The following is a 21,574-nucleotide window of genomic DNA, read 5'->3' as shown; positions in this document are numbered from 1 at the left end:
GATCTCTGATGAAAATAGGTTTGGCTCTATGTAGGCCTACATTACAGTAGGATGGTACAATTATTATTGTGTATAATACTATGCAGTGCAGTAGCCGACAGGAGGCTACATTGTTTATGGTTATATCCACATGCTTTTCAGAATGGACCATAAAAAGTAGGCATAACGTCGGCACATGTAGCTCCTCCTGGCTGCAGCAGGGAAGAGCGTGCACAGCGTGGCGTTTCCATGGAAACACCCTGCATAGCAACGGGAAGGCGTCTTCAAAGTGAACCGGTAACAACCCTAACAGAGTCAGAAGTGTAGCTAGCTAATGTTGCTTGGTGAATACTTACATTTTAGTTTATCTAACGGTAGTCCTTAAACGTGTTAAGGTTTTAGTTTGTATCATGTGCACAAATATGAGAGCCCTGGAGCTGAAAACCGAAGGGTTTACGGTGAAGTCAACAATGAAGAACTCAGTGGTAAGTTTGAGTCATCATATCTAAAGATGTGTAGCTAGCTAACTAGTTACTAGCTTTAGCTATAACTAACGTTAGCTAACCCTTGTTCTAATTGTTATAATGTTGTTGCTTGCTAGCTTAGTTAACTAGCTAGCCAGTTGACAAAATACTCTAACTAGATTGCATAAAGACACAATACCAGCATCAGCAAATCAATGACTTCTCGTGACGATGCCATTTTGGCATTGGGGAAAGTATATTTGGCATAGCTTGTTAACTATACAGTAATAGTCTAAATTAACTGATTCATCTACTACGTAGCTAACGTCACATTTGCTAGTATATTCGGCTGAAACAATTGCGCCAAAAGTTCAGCATTGTGATTGTGTTGTGCTTTGTTCTACACTGTCATGCATAGTCATACACACAGCAGCCCCACGCCCTCTGCCATCAGTATGGAACGCCGTTTTGGTCTTTGTGTGTCAAAAAATATGCATGTCAAATAACACTATTTGACGTAATAAGCTTGTTGACCAATCAGGACCTGAACATGACTCACGTCACGTAAATCTATTACGTAGTTATTACACATTGATTACACGATTACTCGTATTTCATATGTCACAACGATTCACCGATACCTACGCTATGATGCTGATCATGTTTTGTCTCGCGCACCTGCCGCAGACACACTTCCCCAAGTTCTGTTCTTCCCCAAAAACGACATCATCTGTTTCAGCAACTATAGTTAGCTAGCTAACTATCTAGCTATGTGTCATTATCTAAAATACCCCTAATTTATACGACAGTTCCTATTTGATTAATGGTGGTCGGACCCACCTATGTGAAGCTAGCCACAATAAGGATTAGCCACTATAGTAGAATTTGCGGTTCGCCTTCAAAATATAAGTCTAATTGGAGGTGATGCAAATGAATACAAATAGTGCAATCATGCCATAATGGAATAGATCATGCTAAACGAGGTTGTAATATTATTATATAAATTCAACAATTTGCTCATTTGACAAAAATATGTTAATCACACTGGATGTTTTAGACTTTGTTGGAATACTTATTTCACTGTACAGCCTTACCTATGGATTGTGGATCAATGACATGGCGTATCTGTCACGTTCTGACCTAAGTTCTTTTGTTATGTCTTTGTTATAGGTCAGGGCGTGAGTTGGGTGGGTTGTCTATGTTCCTTTTTCTATGTGGTGTTTTTGTGTTTGGCCTGGTATGGTTCTCAATCAGAGGCAGGTGTCGTTAGTTGTCTCTGATTGAGAATCATACTTAGGTAGCCTTTTCCCACCTGTGTTTCGTGGGTGATTATTTTCCGTTTCAGTGTTTGCACCATTCGGGACTGTTTCGGTTTTCATTTTGTTTCTCTTGTTCTTTTTGTATTCTGTATTCATTCTCATTAAATTACATTATGGATACATACCACGCTGCATTTTGGTCCTCCGATCCTTCCTACTACTCCTCCTCAGAAGAGGAGGAGGAAAGCCGTTACAGTATCAGTCTACTCAGTGACACCCAGAGAAAATGAGCATTGTAGCTCTTATTGCGAGTCTCTGAAACCACTGTGAATTGAACCACATTTATTGTACCAGTCAACCTACTATGTGTAAAAACAATACGACCTGGATGTTTTAGAGCCTGATAACTCTGAGGAGTACTTTGGGAAAAAAGCACTTGGGTACTGAGTAGAGTAGACTAATACCCCATTTCATTGATCCCCAATCCTTAGGTAAGGCTGTATAGTGCAATATAAATTTCAATAGGCACAATATGTTGACAGTCAAAGTCCCGCAATAAGAGCTACTACGACGATAATATTGGGCTCCCGAGTGGCGAAGCGGTTTAAGGCACTGCATCTCAGTGCAAGAGGCGTCACTATAGTACCTGGTTCCAATCCAGGCTGTATCTTATCCAGCCGTGATTGTGATTCCCATAGGGTGGTGCACAATTGGCCGAGCGTCATCTGGGTTTGGCCAGAATAGGCCATCACTGTAAATAAGAATTTGTTCTTAACTGACTTGCCAATTAAATAAAGGTTACATTTAAAAAAAAAATATATATATATATAAACAAAACATGTATATGTACTGAACCTTGGTTCTGGTGACTTTTTAAAAGGAAAAAACTAAAATAAACCATTATTAACCAAACTATTACAGATAGCAAGCATTACAACACTCCACATAATGCTGTAGACTAGTACAGACTAAATATGCAAACATTTTTAGCCCTTAGCCCAATTAAAGGAAATCAGTCGGTACATTTTAAGCCATTTTGTGTCCCATTCGGATTGGCGGTTGTGCTCACTTGGCCTTAGTCCTCTCTCCTCCTCCTCTTCTCTCCTTTTATCTACTCCTCTTTCTTCTCCTTCTCTCCTCTCTCCTTTCATCTCCCCTCCTGGCTCTTTCCTTTCCTCTGTTCCACTCTGCTCTCCCTTCTCCTTTTCTCCTTCCATCTCCCCTCCTGGCTCTCTCCTTTCCTCTGTTCCACTCTGCTCTCCTCTCTCATTTTCTCCTTCCATCTCCCCTCCTGGCTCTCTCCTTTCCTCTGTTCCGCTCTCCTCTCTCCTTTTCTCCTTCCATCTCCCCTCCTGGCTCTCTCCTTTCCTCTGTTCCACTCTGCTCTCCTTTCTCCTTTTCTCCTTCCATCTCCCCTCCTGGCTCTTTCCTTTCCTCTGTTCCGCTCTCCTCTCTCCTTTTCTCCTTCCATCTCCCCTCCTGGCTCTCTCCTTTCCTCTGTTCCACTCTGCTCTCCTCTCTCCTTTTCTCCTTCCATCTCCCCTCCTGGCTCTCTCCTTTCCTCTGTTCCACTCTGCTCTCCTCTCTCCTTTTCTCCTTCCATCTCCCCTCCTGGCTCTTTCCTTTCCTCTGTTCCACTCTGCTCTCCTCTCTCCTTTTATCTCCCCTCCTGGCTCTCTCCTCTCCGCTGCTCTGTCCCTCATGCATCCCTACCTCACTCTTGGGATGCTGCCTTCTCTGTCTACACGATAGCTTAAGCTTTTAAAGAGTTAGCTAACTAAAGAAAGTTTAATTTCATTCAGGGTGATTTGGCGTTAGCTTGCTAAGTGAACGTTACCTGACACTCTTGTCCCTGCTCCCCCTTTCTCTTTCACTGCTGTGGCTGGAAATATTTCAATTAACTAATCTGAGAAAAAAAATCAAATCGAAGACAGATACATGCAGCTATCTTGCTTGCACTTTATACAGTTCCAAACGAACTAGCTAATGTTAGCTAACTTGCTAGACTAGTAACGTTAGTTAAGCGTGTTTCTATCATCAATATACTTATGGATATTCTATAGCTAATTGCCGTTAATTGTGGCAGCAGCATTATAGATATAAATTATGTTAGTAGAGTGGTCAGGTTATAGCTAATTTATGTAGTTAACTAGCTAACGTTAGTCAAACAAACAAGCTAACGTACCTTTCTTATAGTTTCTCACGCAGGTGCACTCTGAGGTGATTCAAGTGAATTGTGTTTTGCGCCACAGAGCTTCTGTATTGCGCACGGGTCACTCGCTCGCTGGTCACTGGTGCGCCGTGTTTCTTGAGTTGCAGGCTGCCTGCCACAGCTCACAGAGCTAAATAACCTTCAGAACTGTGTTGAACCCAGACAGATTATTTATTTACCATGAAAAATGAATGTGCTTCACAGAACTTTATTGAAACTATGTTTGGTAGAAATAGGATGTTACTTTTGGTGTGGCGGCAATTCTGCCGTGGCGCAGCACCACACTTAAATGAACGCAGAGGAAACACTGATGTAAACTCATCACAGTGATTTTCTGTGGGTGTCACCGAATAGACTCATACTCCGTTTCATTGCTCCACATTCCAACACTCCAACCTTGTTCAAGATTATCGAGTCTAAATATGGCATGATTCCACCAATTGTAACCTTCTGCAACACTTTCAAAGAGGGACTTTTATTTGCAAGCGGAAACGCAAGTTCCACTGTTGTGGCTAATCCTTATTGTGGCTATTTTCACAACAAATAGCCAGGTGAATCTAGCTGGCTGTTTATAACATTTGTTTTTGGGCAACAGGGTTAAGTAGCTGGCTAGCTAGTTATTTCAATAGCAGAACAACAAGTGGCTACATAGCTAATACTTATCCACATGGATTCCTAAACCATTGCGAAGAATATTGTTTTCAGCCTGGTTGCATTGGTGCAAGCTAGGTGCCACTGCTGCAAGCTAGGTAAAGCTAGCTAGCTACCACAGAAGTTGGAAATAACATCTGTTTCAAAGATATATGCAAAAAAATGTGGATCCTGCTCTTTTGACCTGATCTAATTTCAAATGCTCACACAGACGTTTTCCTATTGGGTCGAACAAATAATGCCTTATTACCAATGCAGTATTGTACAGCTGTGACAGTGATTGTAATGGTGGCTCTTGGCTTGCACGTGCAAATTCAGCACACGCTACATTCTATAATAGAATTGTGTCTTTTTTGGGGGGGACACGCAAAGACCCAAACGGCGTTCCATAATCAGGTTGGTTGTTGGTAGGATGAATGGGATAATGGAATTACGGCGCAACCTATCACTGGCTTCCTGAAATGACTCTCTCCCTCTCCTGGCAGGAACAGAGACATGCTACAGTAGCAAAATAACTAACATTGAAATGCTTACTTACGGGCTATTCCCAAAAATGCAGAGAAAAATATAAAAGAAAGATAATAACACGAGGAATTCATACACAATGAGTAGAAATAACTTGGCTATATACACAAGGTACCAATACAGTATTTATGTGTAGGGGTACGAATTAATTGAGGTAGATACAGTACATGACCAAAAGTATGTGGACACCTGCTCGTCAAAAATATAATTTCAAAATCATGGGCATATGGAGTTGGTCCCCCTTTTGCTGCTTTAACAAATTCCACTCTTCTGGGAAGGCTTTTCACTAGATGTTGAGGGAAGGTTTTCCAATAGATGTTGGAACATTGCTGCGGGGACTTGCTTCCATTCAGCCACAAGAACATTAGTGAGGTCGGGCACTGGTTTTGGGCGATTAGGTCTGGCTCGCAGTTGTCATTCCAATTAATCCCAAAGGTGTTCAATGGGGTTGAGGTCAGGGCCCTGTGCAGGCCAGTCAAGTTCTTCCACACCGATCTTGACAAACCATTTCTGTATGGACCTCGCTTTGTGCACCCGGGCATTGTCATGCTGAAACAGGAAAGGGGCTTCCCCAATCTGTTTCCACAAAGTTGGAAGCACAGAATCTCAGAATCGCTTCTGTGGCATACCACTTTGCGGCTGAGCCGTTGTTGCTCCTAGACGTTTCCACTTCACAATAACAGCACTTACAGTTGACCGGGGCAGCTCTAGCAGGGCAGAAATTTGATGAACTGACTTGTTGGAAAGGTGGCATCCTATGACAGTGCCACATTGAAAGACTGAGCTCTTCAGGAAGGCCATTCTACTGCCAATGTTTGTCTATGGAGATTGCATGGCAGTGTGCTTGATTTTATACACCTGTCAGCAACGGGTGTGGCTGAAATAGCCAAATCCACTCATTTAAAGGGATAAATCTGACCCTTTAAAAAAAAATGTTTTGCCTAAAATGACATAAGCAAATCTAACTGCCTGTAGCTCAGGACCTGAAGCAAGGATATGCAAAATGTGAAGTTTGTGGAAATTTGAAATGAATGTAGGAGAATATAACACATTAGATCTGGTAAGAAAAAAAACTGGCGTACAAAACAAAAAAAAATGTGTCCATCATCTTTGAAATGCAAGAGAAAGCCCATAATATAATATAGGAGTCTAGGCGCAATTTAGATTTTGTGTGTGTATGCAACGTTTCAGATTGATCTTGTGAAGCATTGCAATACTGCACAATATATTTTATCAAGTCTGCCCAAATGTGCCGAATAGGTCATTTGATATATTTTGAAGTACATAACTATAGAGAACATACAAAAATTATATGGTAATACAAAATGTAAGTTTACACACTCCCAAGAATATCATACATGATGGATCATTAGCTTATACACTAACTTTCACACATCTAGATGGCCGGGCAGGTTGGGTGTGGAGCCAGAGACAGCAGGGCTTCAAACTGTAGAACCCAGTCACTACATTTGTATATAAAAATAGATTTTAAAAAACTATGCTACATTTTATCTCTGGGACCCTCAGGATGACAACTCAGAGCAAAATTACTGAATGTAAGTACATTATTTATCTTCAGAGGTGAATGCACATATGGGTAGGTGTAAAGTGACTAGGTAACGGGATAGATAATAAGCAGTAGCAACAGCACATGTGATGAGTGAAAAGAGTTAGTGCAAAGGGGGGGTCTTTGGTTAACTATTTAGCAGTCTTATGGCTTGAGGGTAGAAACTGTTCAGGGACCACTCCTGTTGGTTCCAGATTTGGTGCACCGGTAGCGCTTACCGTGCAGTAGCAAAGAGAATAGTCTATGACTTTGTTGGCTGGAGTATTTTACCATTTTTACAGCCTTCCTCTGATACCACCTGGTGTAGAGGTCATTATTATTATTAATCACCAGCCTGGATATTGACCCTCAAATGAGTAAGAGGAAAAATGAGAGGAAGAGAAAAGGGAGAAAAGGCACTTGCTGGACACATTTTCTGACTGTCATTCAGATTTAGTCCATTTAAAAGAGTTCTCTTTCAAAAAGAGGCAAGTATTTTGCCTTTTTGTTGTTACATTGCCTGGTGTGTGTGTGTGTGTGTGCGCACGCGCGCTTCTGAAATGTCTTCATCCAGTGCAGAAAATGCAGGTAAAGCACAGTGAAGATGTACCTGTATTTAAGGATGCAGAACAGGTGCTGCACCTCACTGACAGCCTCACGTCGACCCTTTCAGACTCTTTCTTATTTATTTATTTAACCAGCCTTCTGTATCAAGCTAATAGCTGGCATTACAAGCAGTGTCTGTCAGCTTGTACCTTACTCTCCATCTCTATTTGAGCACAAACACAAGGTAGCAAGGCATGGCCATCGAGTATCCCCAGAGGTGATAGGCTAGACCTCATAGACTTTGAGTTAAACTACTGAATGAGTAATTTCCAAAGACAGTCTGGCTCCCCCAGACCACTCCTGTCCATTTTAGATGAAGATGGATCAGGAGAATGTAATAGATATCAGAGCCCATCAGTCCTAATTGACGTGTCCTATTGATTGGTCAAGTAAACCCATCTTCTGAGCCAGGAAGTAGGTTATAGTGGGACATTTTGACAAACAGCCCTCTCAGTGTTTTGTAAAAAGGCCTAGGCTTTAGGCCTAAAATGCAACAGTAGATTATTTATACAGTAGGCCAACATTGTTTGTTGCATATTTTGGCATTCGGCACTTAGGCTATGTCTATTTATTCAGAGTGGTTTCATAGACCAGACATAACATAGCGAATGTAAATCTGGGACACTCAAATTAGTATGATATGTTAAGTTTGGTATGGTTCATAAGACAGAAGGTTACTTAAGGCAAAAACAAAAGTAGGCTGGTTGGTCGGGGTGGATGGGTAGACCTATAATGTGAACGTCTAGCAACCCAAGAATTGCGTGTTTGAATCTCATCATGGCCAACTTGAGCATTTTAGCTAATTAGCAACTTTGCAAATACTTACTACTTTTTGGCTTCTTTGTAACCCTTCCCCTAAACCTAACCTTATCCCTTTAAACTAACTCCTAATCCTAATCCTTATCCTAGCTAACGTTCGCATTAGCCACCTAGCTAACGTTAGCCAGAGCAAATTGTAATTCGTAACATAAAAGTTTTGCAAATTCGTAACATATTGTACAAATTGCAATTAGTCACATATGCAAATTCTAATTCGTAACATATCACACAAAATGGATGATGGACATCCACAAATGAATACATACCATACTAAACGTAACATATCATACTTTTCAACCACACATTTCACTGCACCTATCTGGTGTATGTGGCAATAAAACATCATTATTTTGTATTTAATTAATTTTTCAGGATTTAAATGGACTATTTTACTACCCCTGAGTCCAGGTTGATTTATTAGTAAGGCACGTAGGCCTAGTATCTATTCACAATGGTCCCTGACTTTAGTTGAGCAAATGATGAAGTGATAGGAGAAGTTTTACATTTCAATATGCTAATGTTCCTGCCATAGTAACTCATCATTCTTATGGGCACACAAAACAATGTTGATGTTGCTAAGTGGTCAAACTTTCATAATTACCATAGTGAGGTGAGACGTTTATACTGATGGAAATAAACCATAGCTCTGTTTGGATCATATGATATTCACCCTTAGTGAAGTCAGCAGGACATTTACATTGCACATATTGCAAGTTAATTATTGCTTAGCATGCGCGCACCACAGCTATCGAGTCACCTCCGCAGCCAGCAACCATGCGTGTTTAGTGAAGAACGGGAAGCTTAAGCTGATTGTCCTCTTTTATGTAGAAACCCACACTGAATAGGCTGCCTCTTCCTCTATTTCTTCATAGCTTAGCTTGTGAGATAAGTTGAGCCATTCAGCATCCTCTCAGTTAAGGGAAATATAGTATTCTTTCTAACAAATATATCTACATATATTTCAAAATGTTGTGTATCCCTGGACATAATCAGAGTTCATGTAATCATTACAGTTTTGAAAACACAGCTTGTCCAAAAAGAAGTGGCCTCTTGGCACAATTTACCCCAAACCCGGGTTAAGTTCAGCTACAGGTAAGTTAACCGCCTACAAATTTTCTGTACTGAATGAAATATTACCACTACCTTTTTAGTAAAACTATGTCTATCTTTATTTCCCAAACACAATTATTTTAGGGCGCTTTCATATATCCCCTTATGATCCGGATCCTTGAGCATTTGGTACCCTGATCCGCTATAAAGCATGTGTGAAACGCAAATAAACCCTGTCTGAAACTAATCCTGGACCTGCATGAGTAGTGGATCTAAGATCCAGGACCCGAGTACCAGCTATTGTGACACGGCAAGTGTATGACTTTTTTTGCCCGTTGTCAAAAAGCTAGCTCGCTAACTGTGCATCTTGCTTATCTCACCCTGTTATTGTCAGGTCTTGTGAAAGCGAAACCTAGTCTGTAGAATTCTCACAAACACTCCAGGAAACCAAATTTCGTATGTGAAAATGTCCTTAATAATTGTAAGCATCTTTTAACACAAGCTTAACGCCTAACAAACACTTTTTGTCTCATCGCTGCAACTCCCCAACGGGCTCGGGAGAGGCAAAGATCAAGTCATGCGTCGTCCGAAACATGACCCGCCAAGCCACGCTTCTTAACACCAACTCACTCCCGAACATGGCTGGTTGTGACACAGCCTGGGATTGAACCCCAGGCTGTAGTGACGCCGCAACACTGAGACGCAGTGCCTAAGACCGCTGCTCCACTCAGGAGGCTTTTGAAACATTTTTAACATAGGCCAGGCCCTGTTGTTACCTCATATCCCAGCGATAATACCTTGCATTACGCCCATAGCTGAGGAAGATGTTTTGAGTTATAATAACGTTATTCTATCATCAGATTTGCCTAGTGGCATACAGTTCAGCAGAAGCATTTTTATGCATTTTATAAATGCATTTCATGCAATTCTACATCCTTTAGGCCTACATGACATTATCAGAATTGTTTTTTTATGCCTCACAAATGACCAAAATGAGTGGCAATAGAATCCTATGGTTCTGTGATGAACTTAGCCTTGAGATGCTTTTAGGAAACCAGGCTTTGGTCTTGACAGTCGACCAGGGCCAATAAAAATAAGTGAGACACACAGATTGTACAATATATTGTAGGCTACTAAATCAACTTTCTGGTGGCACTAAGTGATGGGGAAACAAAGCTTACGGAAGAATTGAGGCCTTCCAGCCAATTGTGTCAAATAGGTTGATTACATGGAGCTTCATTATCCGTTCACAATGCACATTAGTGACATACAGTGGGGCAACAAAGTATTTAGTTAGCCACCAATTGTGCAAGTTCTCCCACTTAAAAAGATGAGAGAGGCCTGTAATTTTCATCATAGGTACACTTCAACTATGACAGACAAAATGAGAAAAACAAATCCAGAAAATCACATTATAGGATTTTTAATGAATTTATTTGCAAATTATGGTGGAAAAATAAGTATTTGGTCAATAACAAAAGTTTATCTCAATACTTTGTTATATACCCTTTGTTGGCAATGACAGAGGTCAAACGTTTTCTGTAAGTCTTCACAAGGTTTTCACACACTGTTGCTGGTATTTTGGCCCATTCCTCCATGCAGATCTCCTCTAGAGCAGTGATGTTTTGGGGCTGTTGCTGAGCAACACAGACTTTCAACTCCCTCCAAAGATTTTCTATGGGGTTGAGATCTGGAGACTGGCTAGGCCACTCCAGGACCTTGAAATGCTTCTTACGAAGCCACTCCTTCGTTGCCCGGGCGGTGTGTTTGTGATCATTGTCATGCTGAAAGACCCAGCCACGTTTCATCTTCAATGCCCTTGCTGATGGAAGGAGGTTTTCACTCAAAATCTCACGATATATGGCCCCATTCATTCTTTCCTTTACACGGATCAGTCGTCCTGGTCCCTTTGCAGAAAAACAACCCCAAAACATGATGTTTCCACCCCCATGCTTCACAGTAGGTATGGTGTTCTTTGGATGTAACTCAGCATTCTTTGTCGTCCAAACACGACGAGTTGAGTTTTTACCAAAAAGTTATATTTTGATTTCATCTGACCATATGACATTCTCCCAATCTTCTTCTGGATCATCCAAATGCTCTCTAGCAAACTTCAGACGGGCCTGGACTTGTACTGGCTTAAGCAGGGGGACACGTCTGGCACTGCAGGATTTGAGTCCCTGGTAGTGTGTTACTGATGGTAGGCTTTGTTACTTTGGTCCCAGCTCTCTGCAGGTCATTCACTAGGTCCCCCCGTGTGGTTCTGGGATTTTTGCTCACTGTTCTTGTGATAATTTTGACACCACGGGGTGAGATCTTGTGTGGAGCCCCAGATCGGAGGGAGATTATGGTCTTTCCATTTCCTAATAATTGCTCCCACAGTTGATTTCTTCAAACTAAGCTACTTACCTATTGCAGATTCAGTCTTCCCAGACTGGTGCAGGTCTACAATTTTGTTTCTGGTGTCCTTTGACAGCTCTTTGGTCTTGGCCATAGTGGAGTTTGGAGTGTGACTGTTTGAGGTTGTGGACAGGTGTCTTTTATACTGATAACAAGTTCAAACAGGTGCCATTAATACAGGTAACGAGTGGAGGACAGAGGAGCTTCTTAAAGAAGAAGTTACAGGTCTGTGAGAGTCAGAAATCTTGCTTGTTTGTAGGTGACCAAATACTTATTTTCCACTATAATTTGCAAATAAATTCATAAAAAATCCTACAATGTGATTTTCTGGATTTTTCCCCCTCATTTTGTCTGTCATAGTTGAAGTGTACCTATGATGAAAATTACAGGCCTCTCATTTTTTTAAGTGGGAGAACTTGCACAATTGGTGGCTGACTAAATACTTTTTTGCCCCACTGTATGTGAGTCGTTTCAGGAAACTAGGGCTAAGATGCGCGCCACTATTTCACAGGAACGCCATTTGAACGTACACTTTTTTTAATCAAACCACTTTTTTTTCTGCAGAAATGCCTTCTGGAACATGTAAACTTTCATGTGCCTGAATAACATACTTGTATGCCATCTGTAAATACGAATACAATTGTTAAATTACAAGCCTAGTTTGGTTAGCCATGGAAAAAGTCAGCAATCTTCCCGCTAGCCATGATCGGCTGAGATAATGAGTGGGCTGTACATGCCGAGAGATGAGTTCGGATTGGTCTGCCATGTAGCATGCTTCTGTCTATAATATGAGCTAGTCAGAATGTGTATGTAATCCTTTCTAATGCAGCTTTTTTGAAAGATATCACGTAGTAGAACTGCATAAGTGTTGCTCTCCACTTTCTGGAGGACCGAGTTTGAAATCAGTGGAATTAGAGTATATGATAGCCAAGGAGATGGAGAAAATTCTGGGGTTTGATTGCAAATATGCAGATGGAGTCAAAAAGAGAACATTAAAGGCTCGGGAATACATCTTCAAACTAAGGGCAATTTTAACATCCATGACAGAGAGGGAGAAGCGTCCATCCATGTGTACAGGTAAGAGAGTCCAGCTAGTTACATTTTCCAATATTACACTTTTCTAATTTTGTCAGAAAGTTGTTTTCATTTCAAGTTAACTTCATTGTGATAGGGGGCAGCATTGGAAAGTTTGGATGAAAAGCGTGCCCAGAGTAAATTGCCTGTTACTCAGGCTCAGATTAGGCCTAGATTTAGATAGAAAAAACTAAAGTTTCCAAAACGGTTAAAATAATGTCTCTGAGTATAACAGAACTCATATGGCAGGCAAAAACCTGAGAAGAATCCAACCAGGAAGTGGGAAATCTGAGATAGTTTTTTAAGTGATTGCCTAGCCAATATCCTGTGTCTGTGGTGTCAGATTGCACTTCCTAAGGCTTCCAATAGATGTGAACCGTCTTTAGAAGTTGTTTCAGGCTTCTATTGTGAAAGGGGAGAGAATAAGAGCACTCAGAGTAAGTGGCTCAGCTGAAAGCCATGAGTTGTTTATCGCGCGTGGCCGTGAGCGCGAGGTTCGTTCTCTTTCCTTTCTAATGAAAACAGTATTGTTCGGTTGAAACATTATTGAATATTTATGATAAAAACACCCTAAAGATTGATTATATACATCGTTTGACATGTTTCTACGAACTTTAATGGAACTTTTTTGACTTTTCGTCTGGACTTTGTGCCTGCACTTTGTGCATTCGGATTACTGGACTAAACGCGCAAACAAAAAGGAGGTATTTGGACATAAAGATGAACTTTATCGAACAAAACAAACATTTATTGTCTAACATGGAGTCCTGGGAGTGCCATCCGGTGAAGATCATCAAAGGTTAGTGATGAATTTTAATGTTATTTCTGACTTTTGTGACACCTCTCCTTCTTTGGAAAATGGCTGTATGGTTTTTTGTGGCTAGGGGCTGACCTAACATAATCGCATGGTGTGCTTTCGCCGTAAAGCCTTTTTGAAATCGGACACTGTGTTTGGATTAACAAGAAGTGTATCTTTAAAATGGTGTATAAAACTTGTATGTTTGAGGAATATTAATTATGAGATTTCTGTTGTTTGAATTTGGCGCCCTGCAATTTCACTGGCTGTTGGCGAGGTGGGACGCTCATGTCCCGAACGATCCCAGAGAGGTTAAAGTGTAATGTTAGCTAGCTATCTAGCGTTAGCTGGTTGGCTAGCTAGCTAACATTACGTGTATGATCTGTGTAGTAATATTATTCATATCTCAGAGCCATTTGCATTGCTAGTTTTGCCTAATGTTAGCAGATTCATGCAGGGTAGTAACGTTATGAGTTGGGAAAATGGTTCATTATTTAGCAAGCTAGGTACATGTCTAAACAAAAGTAGCTATTTCAATAGAATGTTTACGATGTCACAGCGACAACTGTCGATAGACGTAGCTGGTAAATTCGCTCTGGCTATCTACTCTGATTTTGCACTCTTTTCTGAGTGCGCCAGAGCGCAGAATAACTGATGAATTTACGAACGCTCAACACCAGTTGAATATGGCAGGTAAACGTTGGCAAAAAAAGCATTGCCAGCAGCACAGTTGCAGTCACCAACACTCTGGATAAAATAAAAACAGCCTAACCCAAAAAATTGTTGCCAGCAGCACAGTTGCAGTGACAAACGCTCTGGATAACATAAAAACAGTTTAACCTGCTAAAATGGTCAGAGTGAGCTGTTATCTCATTTATGTCTGGAAGTAGCTAGCAAGCTAGCTTGGGTGCTTGACTGCTGTTGTTAGATCAGAATGCTCGGATCAACCCTACTTTCTGGCCAGACGCTCTGAATTTACGAACGACCAATCTGACACACTGGCACTCCAGATTAAATGTACAAACACACCCATAGTATAACCCAGCCTTTAGTCTTGAAATCTTTTGTTGTTTAGTACATAGCTTCACATGTGAATCCTTAAAGAGAGGGGTGGGCCTAAAGCTTAAAAGGGTGTGAACAATGCTGAATGGGTGTAGACAAAGAAGAGCTCTCCAGGAGGTACCAAAACATTCAAGATCCATTTTCTCAAAAGTGAGGTTACAAGTTTATCAACTTTCAAAGCAGAATTACTTTCCCATTGTTCCTCAACTGTAGTGTATGATATACCATTTTCTGGATGTACAATTTTCTAGCTCTGAGTTTCTACTTTTATCCAATGTAAAAAACACATTTTCAAATTTTGCTACATAAGACCAAATCGAGCCGGTCGGTCACATACGTATGCTGGTCAGCAATAAATAGCAACATGTGATTATCAGACTTTTTTTCCCTCCTCTAATGATTTTATCAAAACTCAGTGGTGCAGCAGTAAGGCATTGGCTTAAATATCCTATAGTCCGTTGGATTGCCAGGTTTGCGTCTTACATCATGCTTTCATTTTTTTCCTTCAAGTTTACTCGTTTTCTAAAACTGAATCTATGGCATTATTTAGGATGCTTTAGACAAAAACTTATATGATACTAAATAAAACAAATTATTTGAACAGTGCAGAAACCACATAAAACTATTTTCTAAATAGTGTGCCTGTAACGTGATTTGACCTTTCACCCTCAATGTTCTAAAGTTGCCTACTCTATCTGCTAAGCTACTGGTCAGGTGTATTTCTGTATACAAAATCCTAACTAGTAGTATAAGTATGGTATCTAGTAGAGGTAAGCTTTTGAAAGCATCTTAATCGAAGAAAGCACCGGAACCACGGCAAAATCAGTAGGATCTTGCATTTTGCAACAAACGGTTTGAAAAAGCAAGTGATTAAACAAAACTTTTGACGTTATTGATGACGTACTTCTGTTAAAGTGATACACGCATCGACACACTGCTTTGAAGTTAGCTGCTTACGATTTCAACGCATGCCTCGGAGCTCCAGTATCATATGTTACATCACGAGTGCCACTGACTCACCCAATGAGGAAGTTAGCATGAATTTGCGTAGCTCAGGCTTCTCACTGTACCGGTGATGGTCTCAAGATAGGCCTGAGCTACTTTGAAAAACAGTGCTGTTCGTTCAAGTTTGTTTTTGCTTCTACTGACAAATTACTATTCTCAGCAGTAGGCTTTTGCTTTCCAAATATTTTTCCCACGATTGTATTTTGGAACTTGCGAAAGGCCGTTAACTATTCACTGACAGCCCGAAGAGAAACACAAGTGCCCATTCAAGCCAGAACTGACAGCCATTTTGAGCATACCCATGAGTTTACCAGTCAAATTACCAGGGTGAGGTTCCAAAACCCTTCCCAGCAAGCACATTTGGTTCCTTGGAAGTTGTGGGAAGCCATACGTTTCCTGACCGTTAAAACTTAATGTTTTTTTTAAACGTTCTGAGAACGGAAGTGAACATTTTGCCTGTATTGGGAGTGTTTTTTTTCTGGTTGCAGGGAGGTTCTGATAATGTTTTTCTTTGGTTCCCTGAAAGTTTTAATATCGTTCTGAGCACAGAAATTATAGGTTATTTGAAGGTAATTAAATAATGTTCTGAGAACACGTTTCAATAAGACTTTTTATAAAACTAGCTTAGGTTAACTGGTTTGAACTCCAAGCAGAGATAGGACATGTCATGACGTGACTACCGTTAATGTTATTAACTTCTTATGGCTGCCATCCCGTTAACGGGATAATTGTCATCAACAACCGCTGAATTGCATAGTGCCACATTCAAATAATATTACTACAAATATTTATATTCAGGAAATCACAAGTGCAATATAGCAAAACACAGCTTAGCCTTTTGTTAATCCACCTGTTGTGTCAGATTTTGAAAATATGCTTTACAGCGAAAGCAATCCAAGCGTTTGTGTAAGTTTATTGATCGCTCGACAAAACATTATGTACACCTAGCATCAAGTAGCTTGGTCACAAAAATCAGAAAAGCAATCAAATGAATTGTTTACCTTTGATAATCTTCGGATGTTTTCACTCACGAGACTCCCAGTTACACAATACATTTTCCTTTTGTTCCATAGATTATTTTTATATTCAAAATACCCCCGTTTGTTTGGCACGTTATGTTCAGAAATCCACAGGAAAGAGCGGTCACGACAACGCAGAGAAATTCCAAATAGTATCCGTAATGTCCACAGAAACATGTCAAACGTTTTTTTATAATCAACCCTCAGGTTGTTTTTAAAATATATATACAACCCGGCATGTTTTTTTTTAAACCCCTTTTTTCTCTCCAATTTCATGGTATCCAATTGGAAGTAGTTAGTCTTGTTTCATCGCTGCAACTCCCGTACGGACTCAAAGGTCGAGAGCCATGCGTCCTCCGAAACAAAACCCAACCAAGCCGCACTGCTTTTTTGACACAATGCCCATCCAACCCGGAAGGCAGCCACACCAATGTGTCGGAGGAAACACTGTACACCTGGCGACCTGGTCAGTGTGCACTGCACCCGGTCCGCCACAGGAGTCACTAGTGCGCGATGAGACAAGGATATCCCTTGTGGAATTTCTTTCCTTAATGTGTTTGAGCCAATCAGTTGTGTTGTGGAAAGGCAGGGGGGTATACAGAAGATAGCCCTGGTAGAAGACCAAGTCCATATTATGGCAAGAACAGCTCAAATAAGCAAAGAGAAACAACAGTCCATCATTACTTTAAGACATGAAGGTCAGTCAATATGGAACATTTCAAGAACTTTGAAGCGTAGTCGCAAAAACCATCAAGCGCTATGATGAAACTGGCTCTCATGAGGACCGCCACAGAAATGGAAGACCCAGAGTTACATCTGCTGCAGAGGATAAGTTCATTAGAGTTACCAGCCTCAGAAATTGCAGCCTAAATAAATGCTTCACAGAGTTCAAGTAACAGACACATCTCAACATCAACTGTTCAGAGAAGACTGTGTGTATCAGGCTTTCATGGTCAAATTGCTGCCAAGAAACCACTATTAAATGACACCAACAAGAAGAGACTTACTTGGGCCAAGAAACACAAGCAATGGACATTAGACCGGTGGAAATTTGTCCTTTGGTCTGGAGTCCAAATTTGAGATTTTTGGTTCCAACCACCGTGTCTTTGTGAGCCGCTGTAGGTGAACGGATGATCTCTGCATGTGTATTTCCCACCGTAAAACATAGAGTAGGAGGTGTTATGGTGTGGGGGTGCTTTGCTGGTGACACTGTTGGTGATTTATTTAGAAATCAAGGCAAACTTAACCAGCATGGCTAGCTACCACAGCATTCTGCGGCGATACACAATTCTATCTGGTTTGGGCTTAGTGGGACTATCATTTGTTTTTCAACAGGACAATGACCCAACACACCTCCAGGCTGTGTAAGAGCTATTTGACCAAGAAGGAGAGTGATGGAGTGCTGCATCAGATGACCTGGCCTCCACAATCACCCGACCTCAACCAAATTTAGATGGTTTGGGATGAGTCGGACCACAGAGTGAAGGAAAAGCAGCCAACAAGTGCTCAGCATATGTGGGAACTCCTTCAAGACTGTTGGAAAAGCATTCCAGGTGAAGCTGATTGAGAGAATGCCAAGAGTATGCAAAGCTGTCTTCAAGGCAAAGGATGGCTGTTTGAAGAATCTCAAATATAAAATATATTTGGATTTGTTTAGCAATTGTTTGGTTACTACATGATTCCATATGTGTTATTTCATAGTTTTGATGTCTTCACTATTATTCAATAATGTAGAATAATAATGAAGAACGTTACTAATGTTTTCTTGTGTTTTTTATGGAACATTTTCTAAATGATCTGAGAACAGGACTTTAAATTGAACCATGAGGAAACCTGCAGAAAGCGTTATGCTGAAGTACTGGAATTCCCACAGAAGAACTTTGTTTCTCAACGTTCTCTGAACGTTCTGAGAACATGACTTTAAAAATAACCATTAAGAAACCTGCATAAAACGATATGCTGAAGTACTGAAATTTCCACAGAAGAACGTTGTTTCTTAACATTCTCTGAATGTTAACATTCTCTGATTTGAAGCCATTACTTTAAAAAGAACCATGAGGAAACAGTAGAAACGTTATGGGATGGTTGCATTCAATATAACCATAGGACAACCCCGCTCTCACCAAGCTCTAAGAAACATGGTTCACAGAACGTTATGTGCTAGCTGTGTTCTATTGGTTATATTTCTATGGCTGCAACGCAACAAGCTGTTTGATATTTGGCATGTGTGCTGCCCAAGTTCAGTGTTGAGACATGAGTAATTATATAATTTTGGAAACATTATTTCACTTTCTTCTTCCAACAGCTATGATTCCACCTGGAAAGAAAAAAACACTTCAGTTTTCTCAACTTGCCATTGGCTCAACCATTGGGTAAATTTACCCTGTGGCCATTGGCTCAACTTAACCCAAGGCAAACATTTAGACTATATTAGACACTACAAGGATGCACTTTCATGCTAGGTTTAGGGCTTCATATTGAAGCTTATAAAGACCCCAACTGATGTATAGAATATTCTCAAAATGATCTACTTTGGTTTACATACAAGCATCATGAAACCTACAACAAAATAAATTAATTTGACTTCATGAAAATCTGAAGAAAAAAAAAATCAGAACATGCTTACCAGTTTTTTTCATGCAGTTTCTTCCTTCACAGTCTCCATGAAATTATTTCCTCTTCCTAAGTATTTGGCCAAATGTTTAATTTTGTGTATGGTTTCCTAGAGACAAGGGAGTCTCAACTTACCCCTTTTTCTCAACTTACCCCAATCTCCCCTATTGTAGGGAACATTGGGAACAGAAGCTCAATAAAATATGAATACTACTGTATTTAAAATATTCTACTCTGCCACGAAAAAAATATGCTGGTTCAGTTTGATCACACAGATGTTGCTCAAACCTTTGTTGTCAGTCTCAGGCTGGTTGGCGGTGAGTACATTCAGAAGCTGATTCATACATAATAAACAAGGCCATTCTCAGATGGCTCACATATTACTCTGAGATGTTTTTAATATAAAAGGAGAAACCAAGTTTGTTTTTCCACTACAACAACATAGTGTTACTGTCTGTGAGGCTGCGCCTGGAGCTCTTTGTCTGTCTTATGGCTTCAATGCTATTCAGCAAGGCTACACTTCCTTTTTCTCCCTAGCAATTATTCTCAAACCACCTACATTCCTGTGATTCCTTAGTAGGCCGATGGAATAACTGTAGGCAACAAGGGCTCCGCTTGAGTCAGTGACAATGTGCCTGTGAGATAGAGAATCTGACTAGTAGTCAACGTGTCTTCGCAAGCAGTTGAAGTAAACTTGAAAAACAATGTAGCTTGTGAACAAAACAATGTCTCAATTTAGTAGACTTTTGAGTAAATTAGACCAACTTTTATGTCTGTGCGCAGCACTTCTAAAATGAATCTTCAGCACTTCAATCAGAGGGCGCACAGTTCCTCAGCCAGGCAGTGTTGATGCGCATTGCACAAAGTAGAATAAATATTAAAGGATTCGTAGTTCTTTGTGTGATTAGCAACCAGGTATAAAACAAAGCGACAGAAACACTTTGAAAACAGCTACTGCAACATTTATTTAGCTATAAATGTGCTCATACTTGGCTTCTAACTCTATTTTCATTCACAAATGCCAGTGAAATGCTTCCACTGTGGTTCCCTAACCACCCGTCAAAGTGGCTGGTGAAATAGACATCTTACCCATCAATGCCAAACGTCTACCATTTGTCGGGTGTGTATTTTAGGCCCTGGTCAGAGCCATAATTGACTTCCTCCCTCGCTGTAGGTCATAAACACATCTCCCCTCAAGAACCCTCAGGAAGTCCCATTTCAAACCCTTAAATATTAAATATCTCTCAAGCGTAGGCTATCAGCTGCTGGAGGTTTGTTGGTATGTTGCTACTGCTCTTTTCCCTGTTGGTCACTGACATATCGCTCTACCAGAGAGAGAGCTGCACAGAAAGAGCAGTGCTTTGTAAATAAAGGCAAGGCCATTTGGAGCCCTAAAAGGGAATGGGCTTGGAACATAGGCTAATTATAAAGTAAAGTATTTGTGGCAATAGAAACTGAATCAATACCCAGGCTTTGCACCGTCCCTTTTCTCTGTGAGTCCTTCTTGGGAATGGGTGACCAAGACCTCCCTCCCTAACACACACACACACACACACACACACACACACACACACACACACACACACACACACACACACACACACACACACACACACACACACACACACACACAGGCCTGTAGGCAGATAAATACTCCTCAAAAGATCAAGGCTCCTTGTAGCACATTTCACCTGAGTGATCAAATCAATACCTGAGCCCTGGTAGAGCTACATGTGTTACTCTGACCTTTTGTATGGCATGGGCCTGTAGATTGCTGTGGTGAGCACTGATAGAGTGCTGTACGGACTTCATTTACCGCTTCGCCTCCAGGATTAGCATTGAGCTGCCTGCCCGACCAGACAGTCCGCTCTGCTCCCTCCTGGGAAAAGAGATGGAGACTCGATGGAGGTACTGACGTGACCTCCATTTCTCATTCCTCCCCCATATCATCATTACTCTCTTAAGCAGGTGCCTCTCTGATGTCTAGGCTACTCTTCCTCTCTCTCTAGTCGTTCCTCTCTGTTTTTCCTCCCTCCGTCTCTCTCACTCTCTCTTCTTGTCGCTCCAAACACATTTCCCTGACAAGGGAGCTCATAATTTGCTCTGCGTGTTAAATAAATAGGTTTATCCTGTGTGGGTGGTGGCGATGGGGGGTTGGAGTGCAGGAAGCCGAGCAAGCCCGATGGATGTCATGGTCCTCACTCTGGGCCCCCGTCCGCCACTCGGTTCCGATCCATCATCCCCGCCGCGCCACTCCGCTAACGTCTCCTGAGCCGCTGGAGCAATGGCTGCCACCAGCCTGTGACATGGAGTGCAGTCTAATGCTGCATCCCTCCGGCATCTCTCTCCCCCCCCTCGGCCAGACTCACCTCATCTTATTAACTCTTGAAATCCATTCCGGTAACTGCCTGTCATTAATCAATCAATCAAATATATTGCCCTTGCCTTAACGGTTGCACCTGAAGCTGGGCTTGCAACACGGCTATCCTCACCA

The 21,574-nt window shown here is 41.1% G+C and overlaps 1 protein-coding gene across 1 annotated transcript in view; it reads left to right on the top strand.

Annotated features, from left to right (window-relative positions):
• The first annotated feature begins 299 nt into the window (after positions 1-299).
• Positions 300-21,574, top strand: part of LOC139383359 (PARK2 co-regulated) — a 245,887-nt gene continuing 224,612 nt past the window's right edge. The window contains exon 1 of the mRNA XM_071127870.1: positions 300-464. Within this exon, the coding sequence (XP_070983971.1) occupies positions 390-464 (75 nt within the window). The 5' untranslated portion in view covers positions 300-389. The remainder of the gene's footprint in view (positions 465-21,574) is intronic.

The sequence above is a fragment of the Oncorhynchus clarkii genome, chromosome 25 (assembly GCF_045791955.1).
Source record: "Oncorhynchus clarkii lewisi isolate Uvic-CL-2024 chromosome 25, UVic_Ocla_1.0, whole genome shotgun sequence".
In the NCBI taxonomy this organism is placed as follows: domain Eukaryota; kingdom Metazoa; phylum Chordata; class Actinopteri; order Salmoniformes; family Salmonidae; genus Oncorhynchus; species Oncorhynchus clarkii.
The sequence above is the reverse complement of the archived record's forward strand: the minus strand, read 5'-3'. Positions and strand labels throughout refer to the sequence as shown.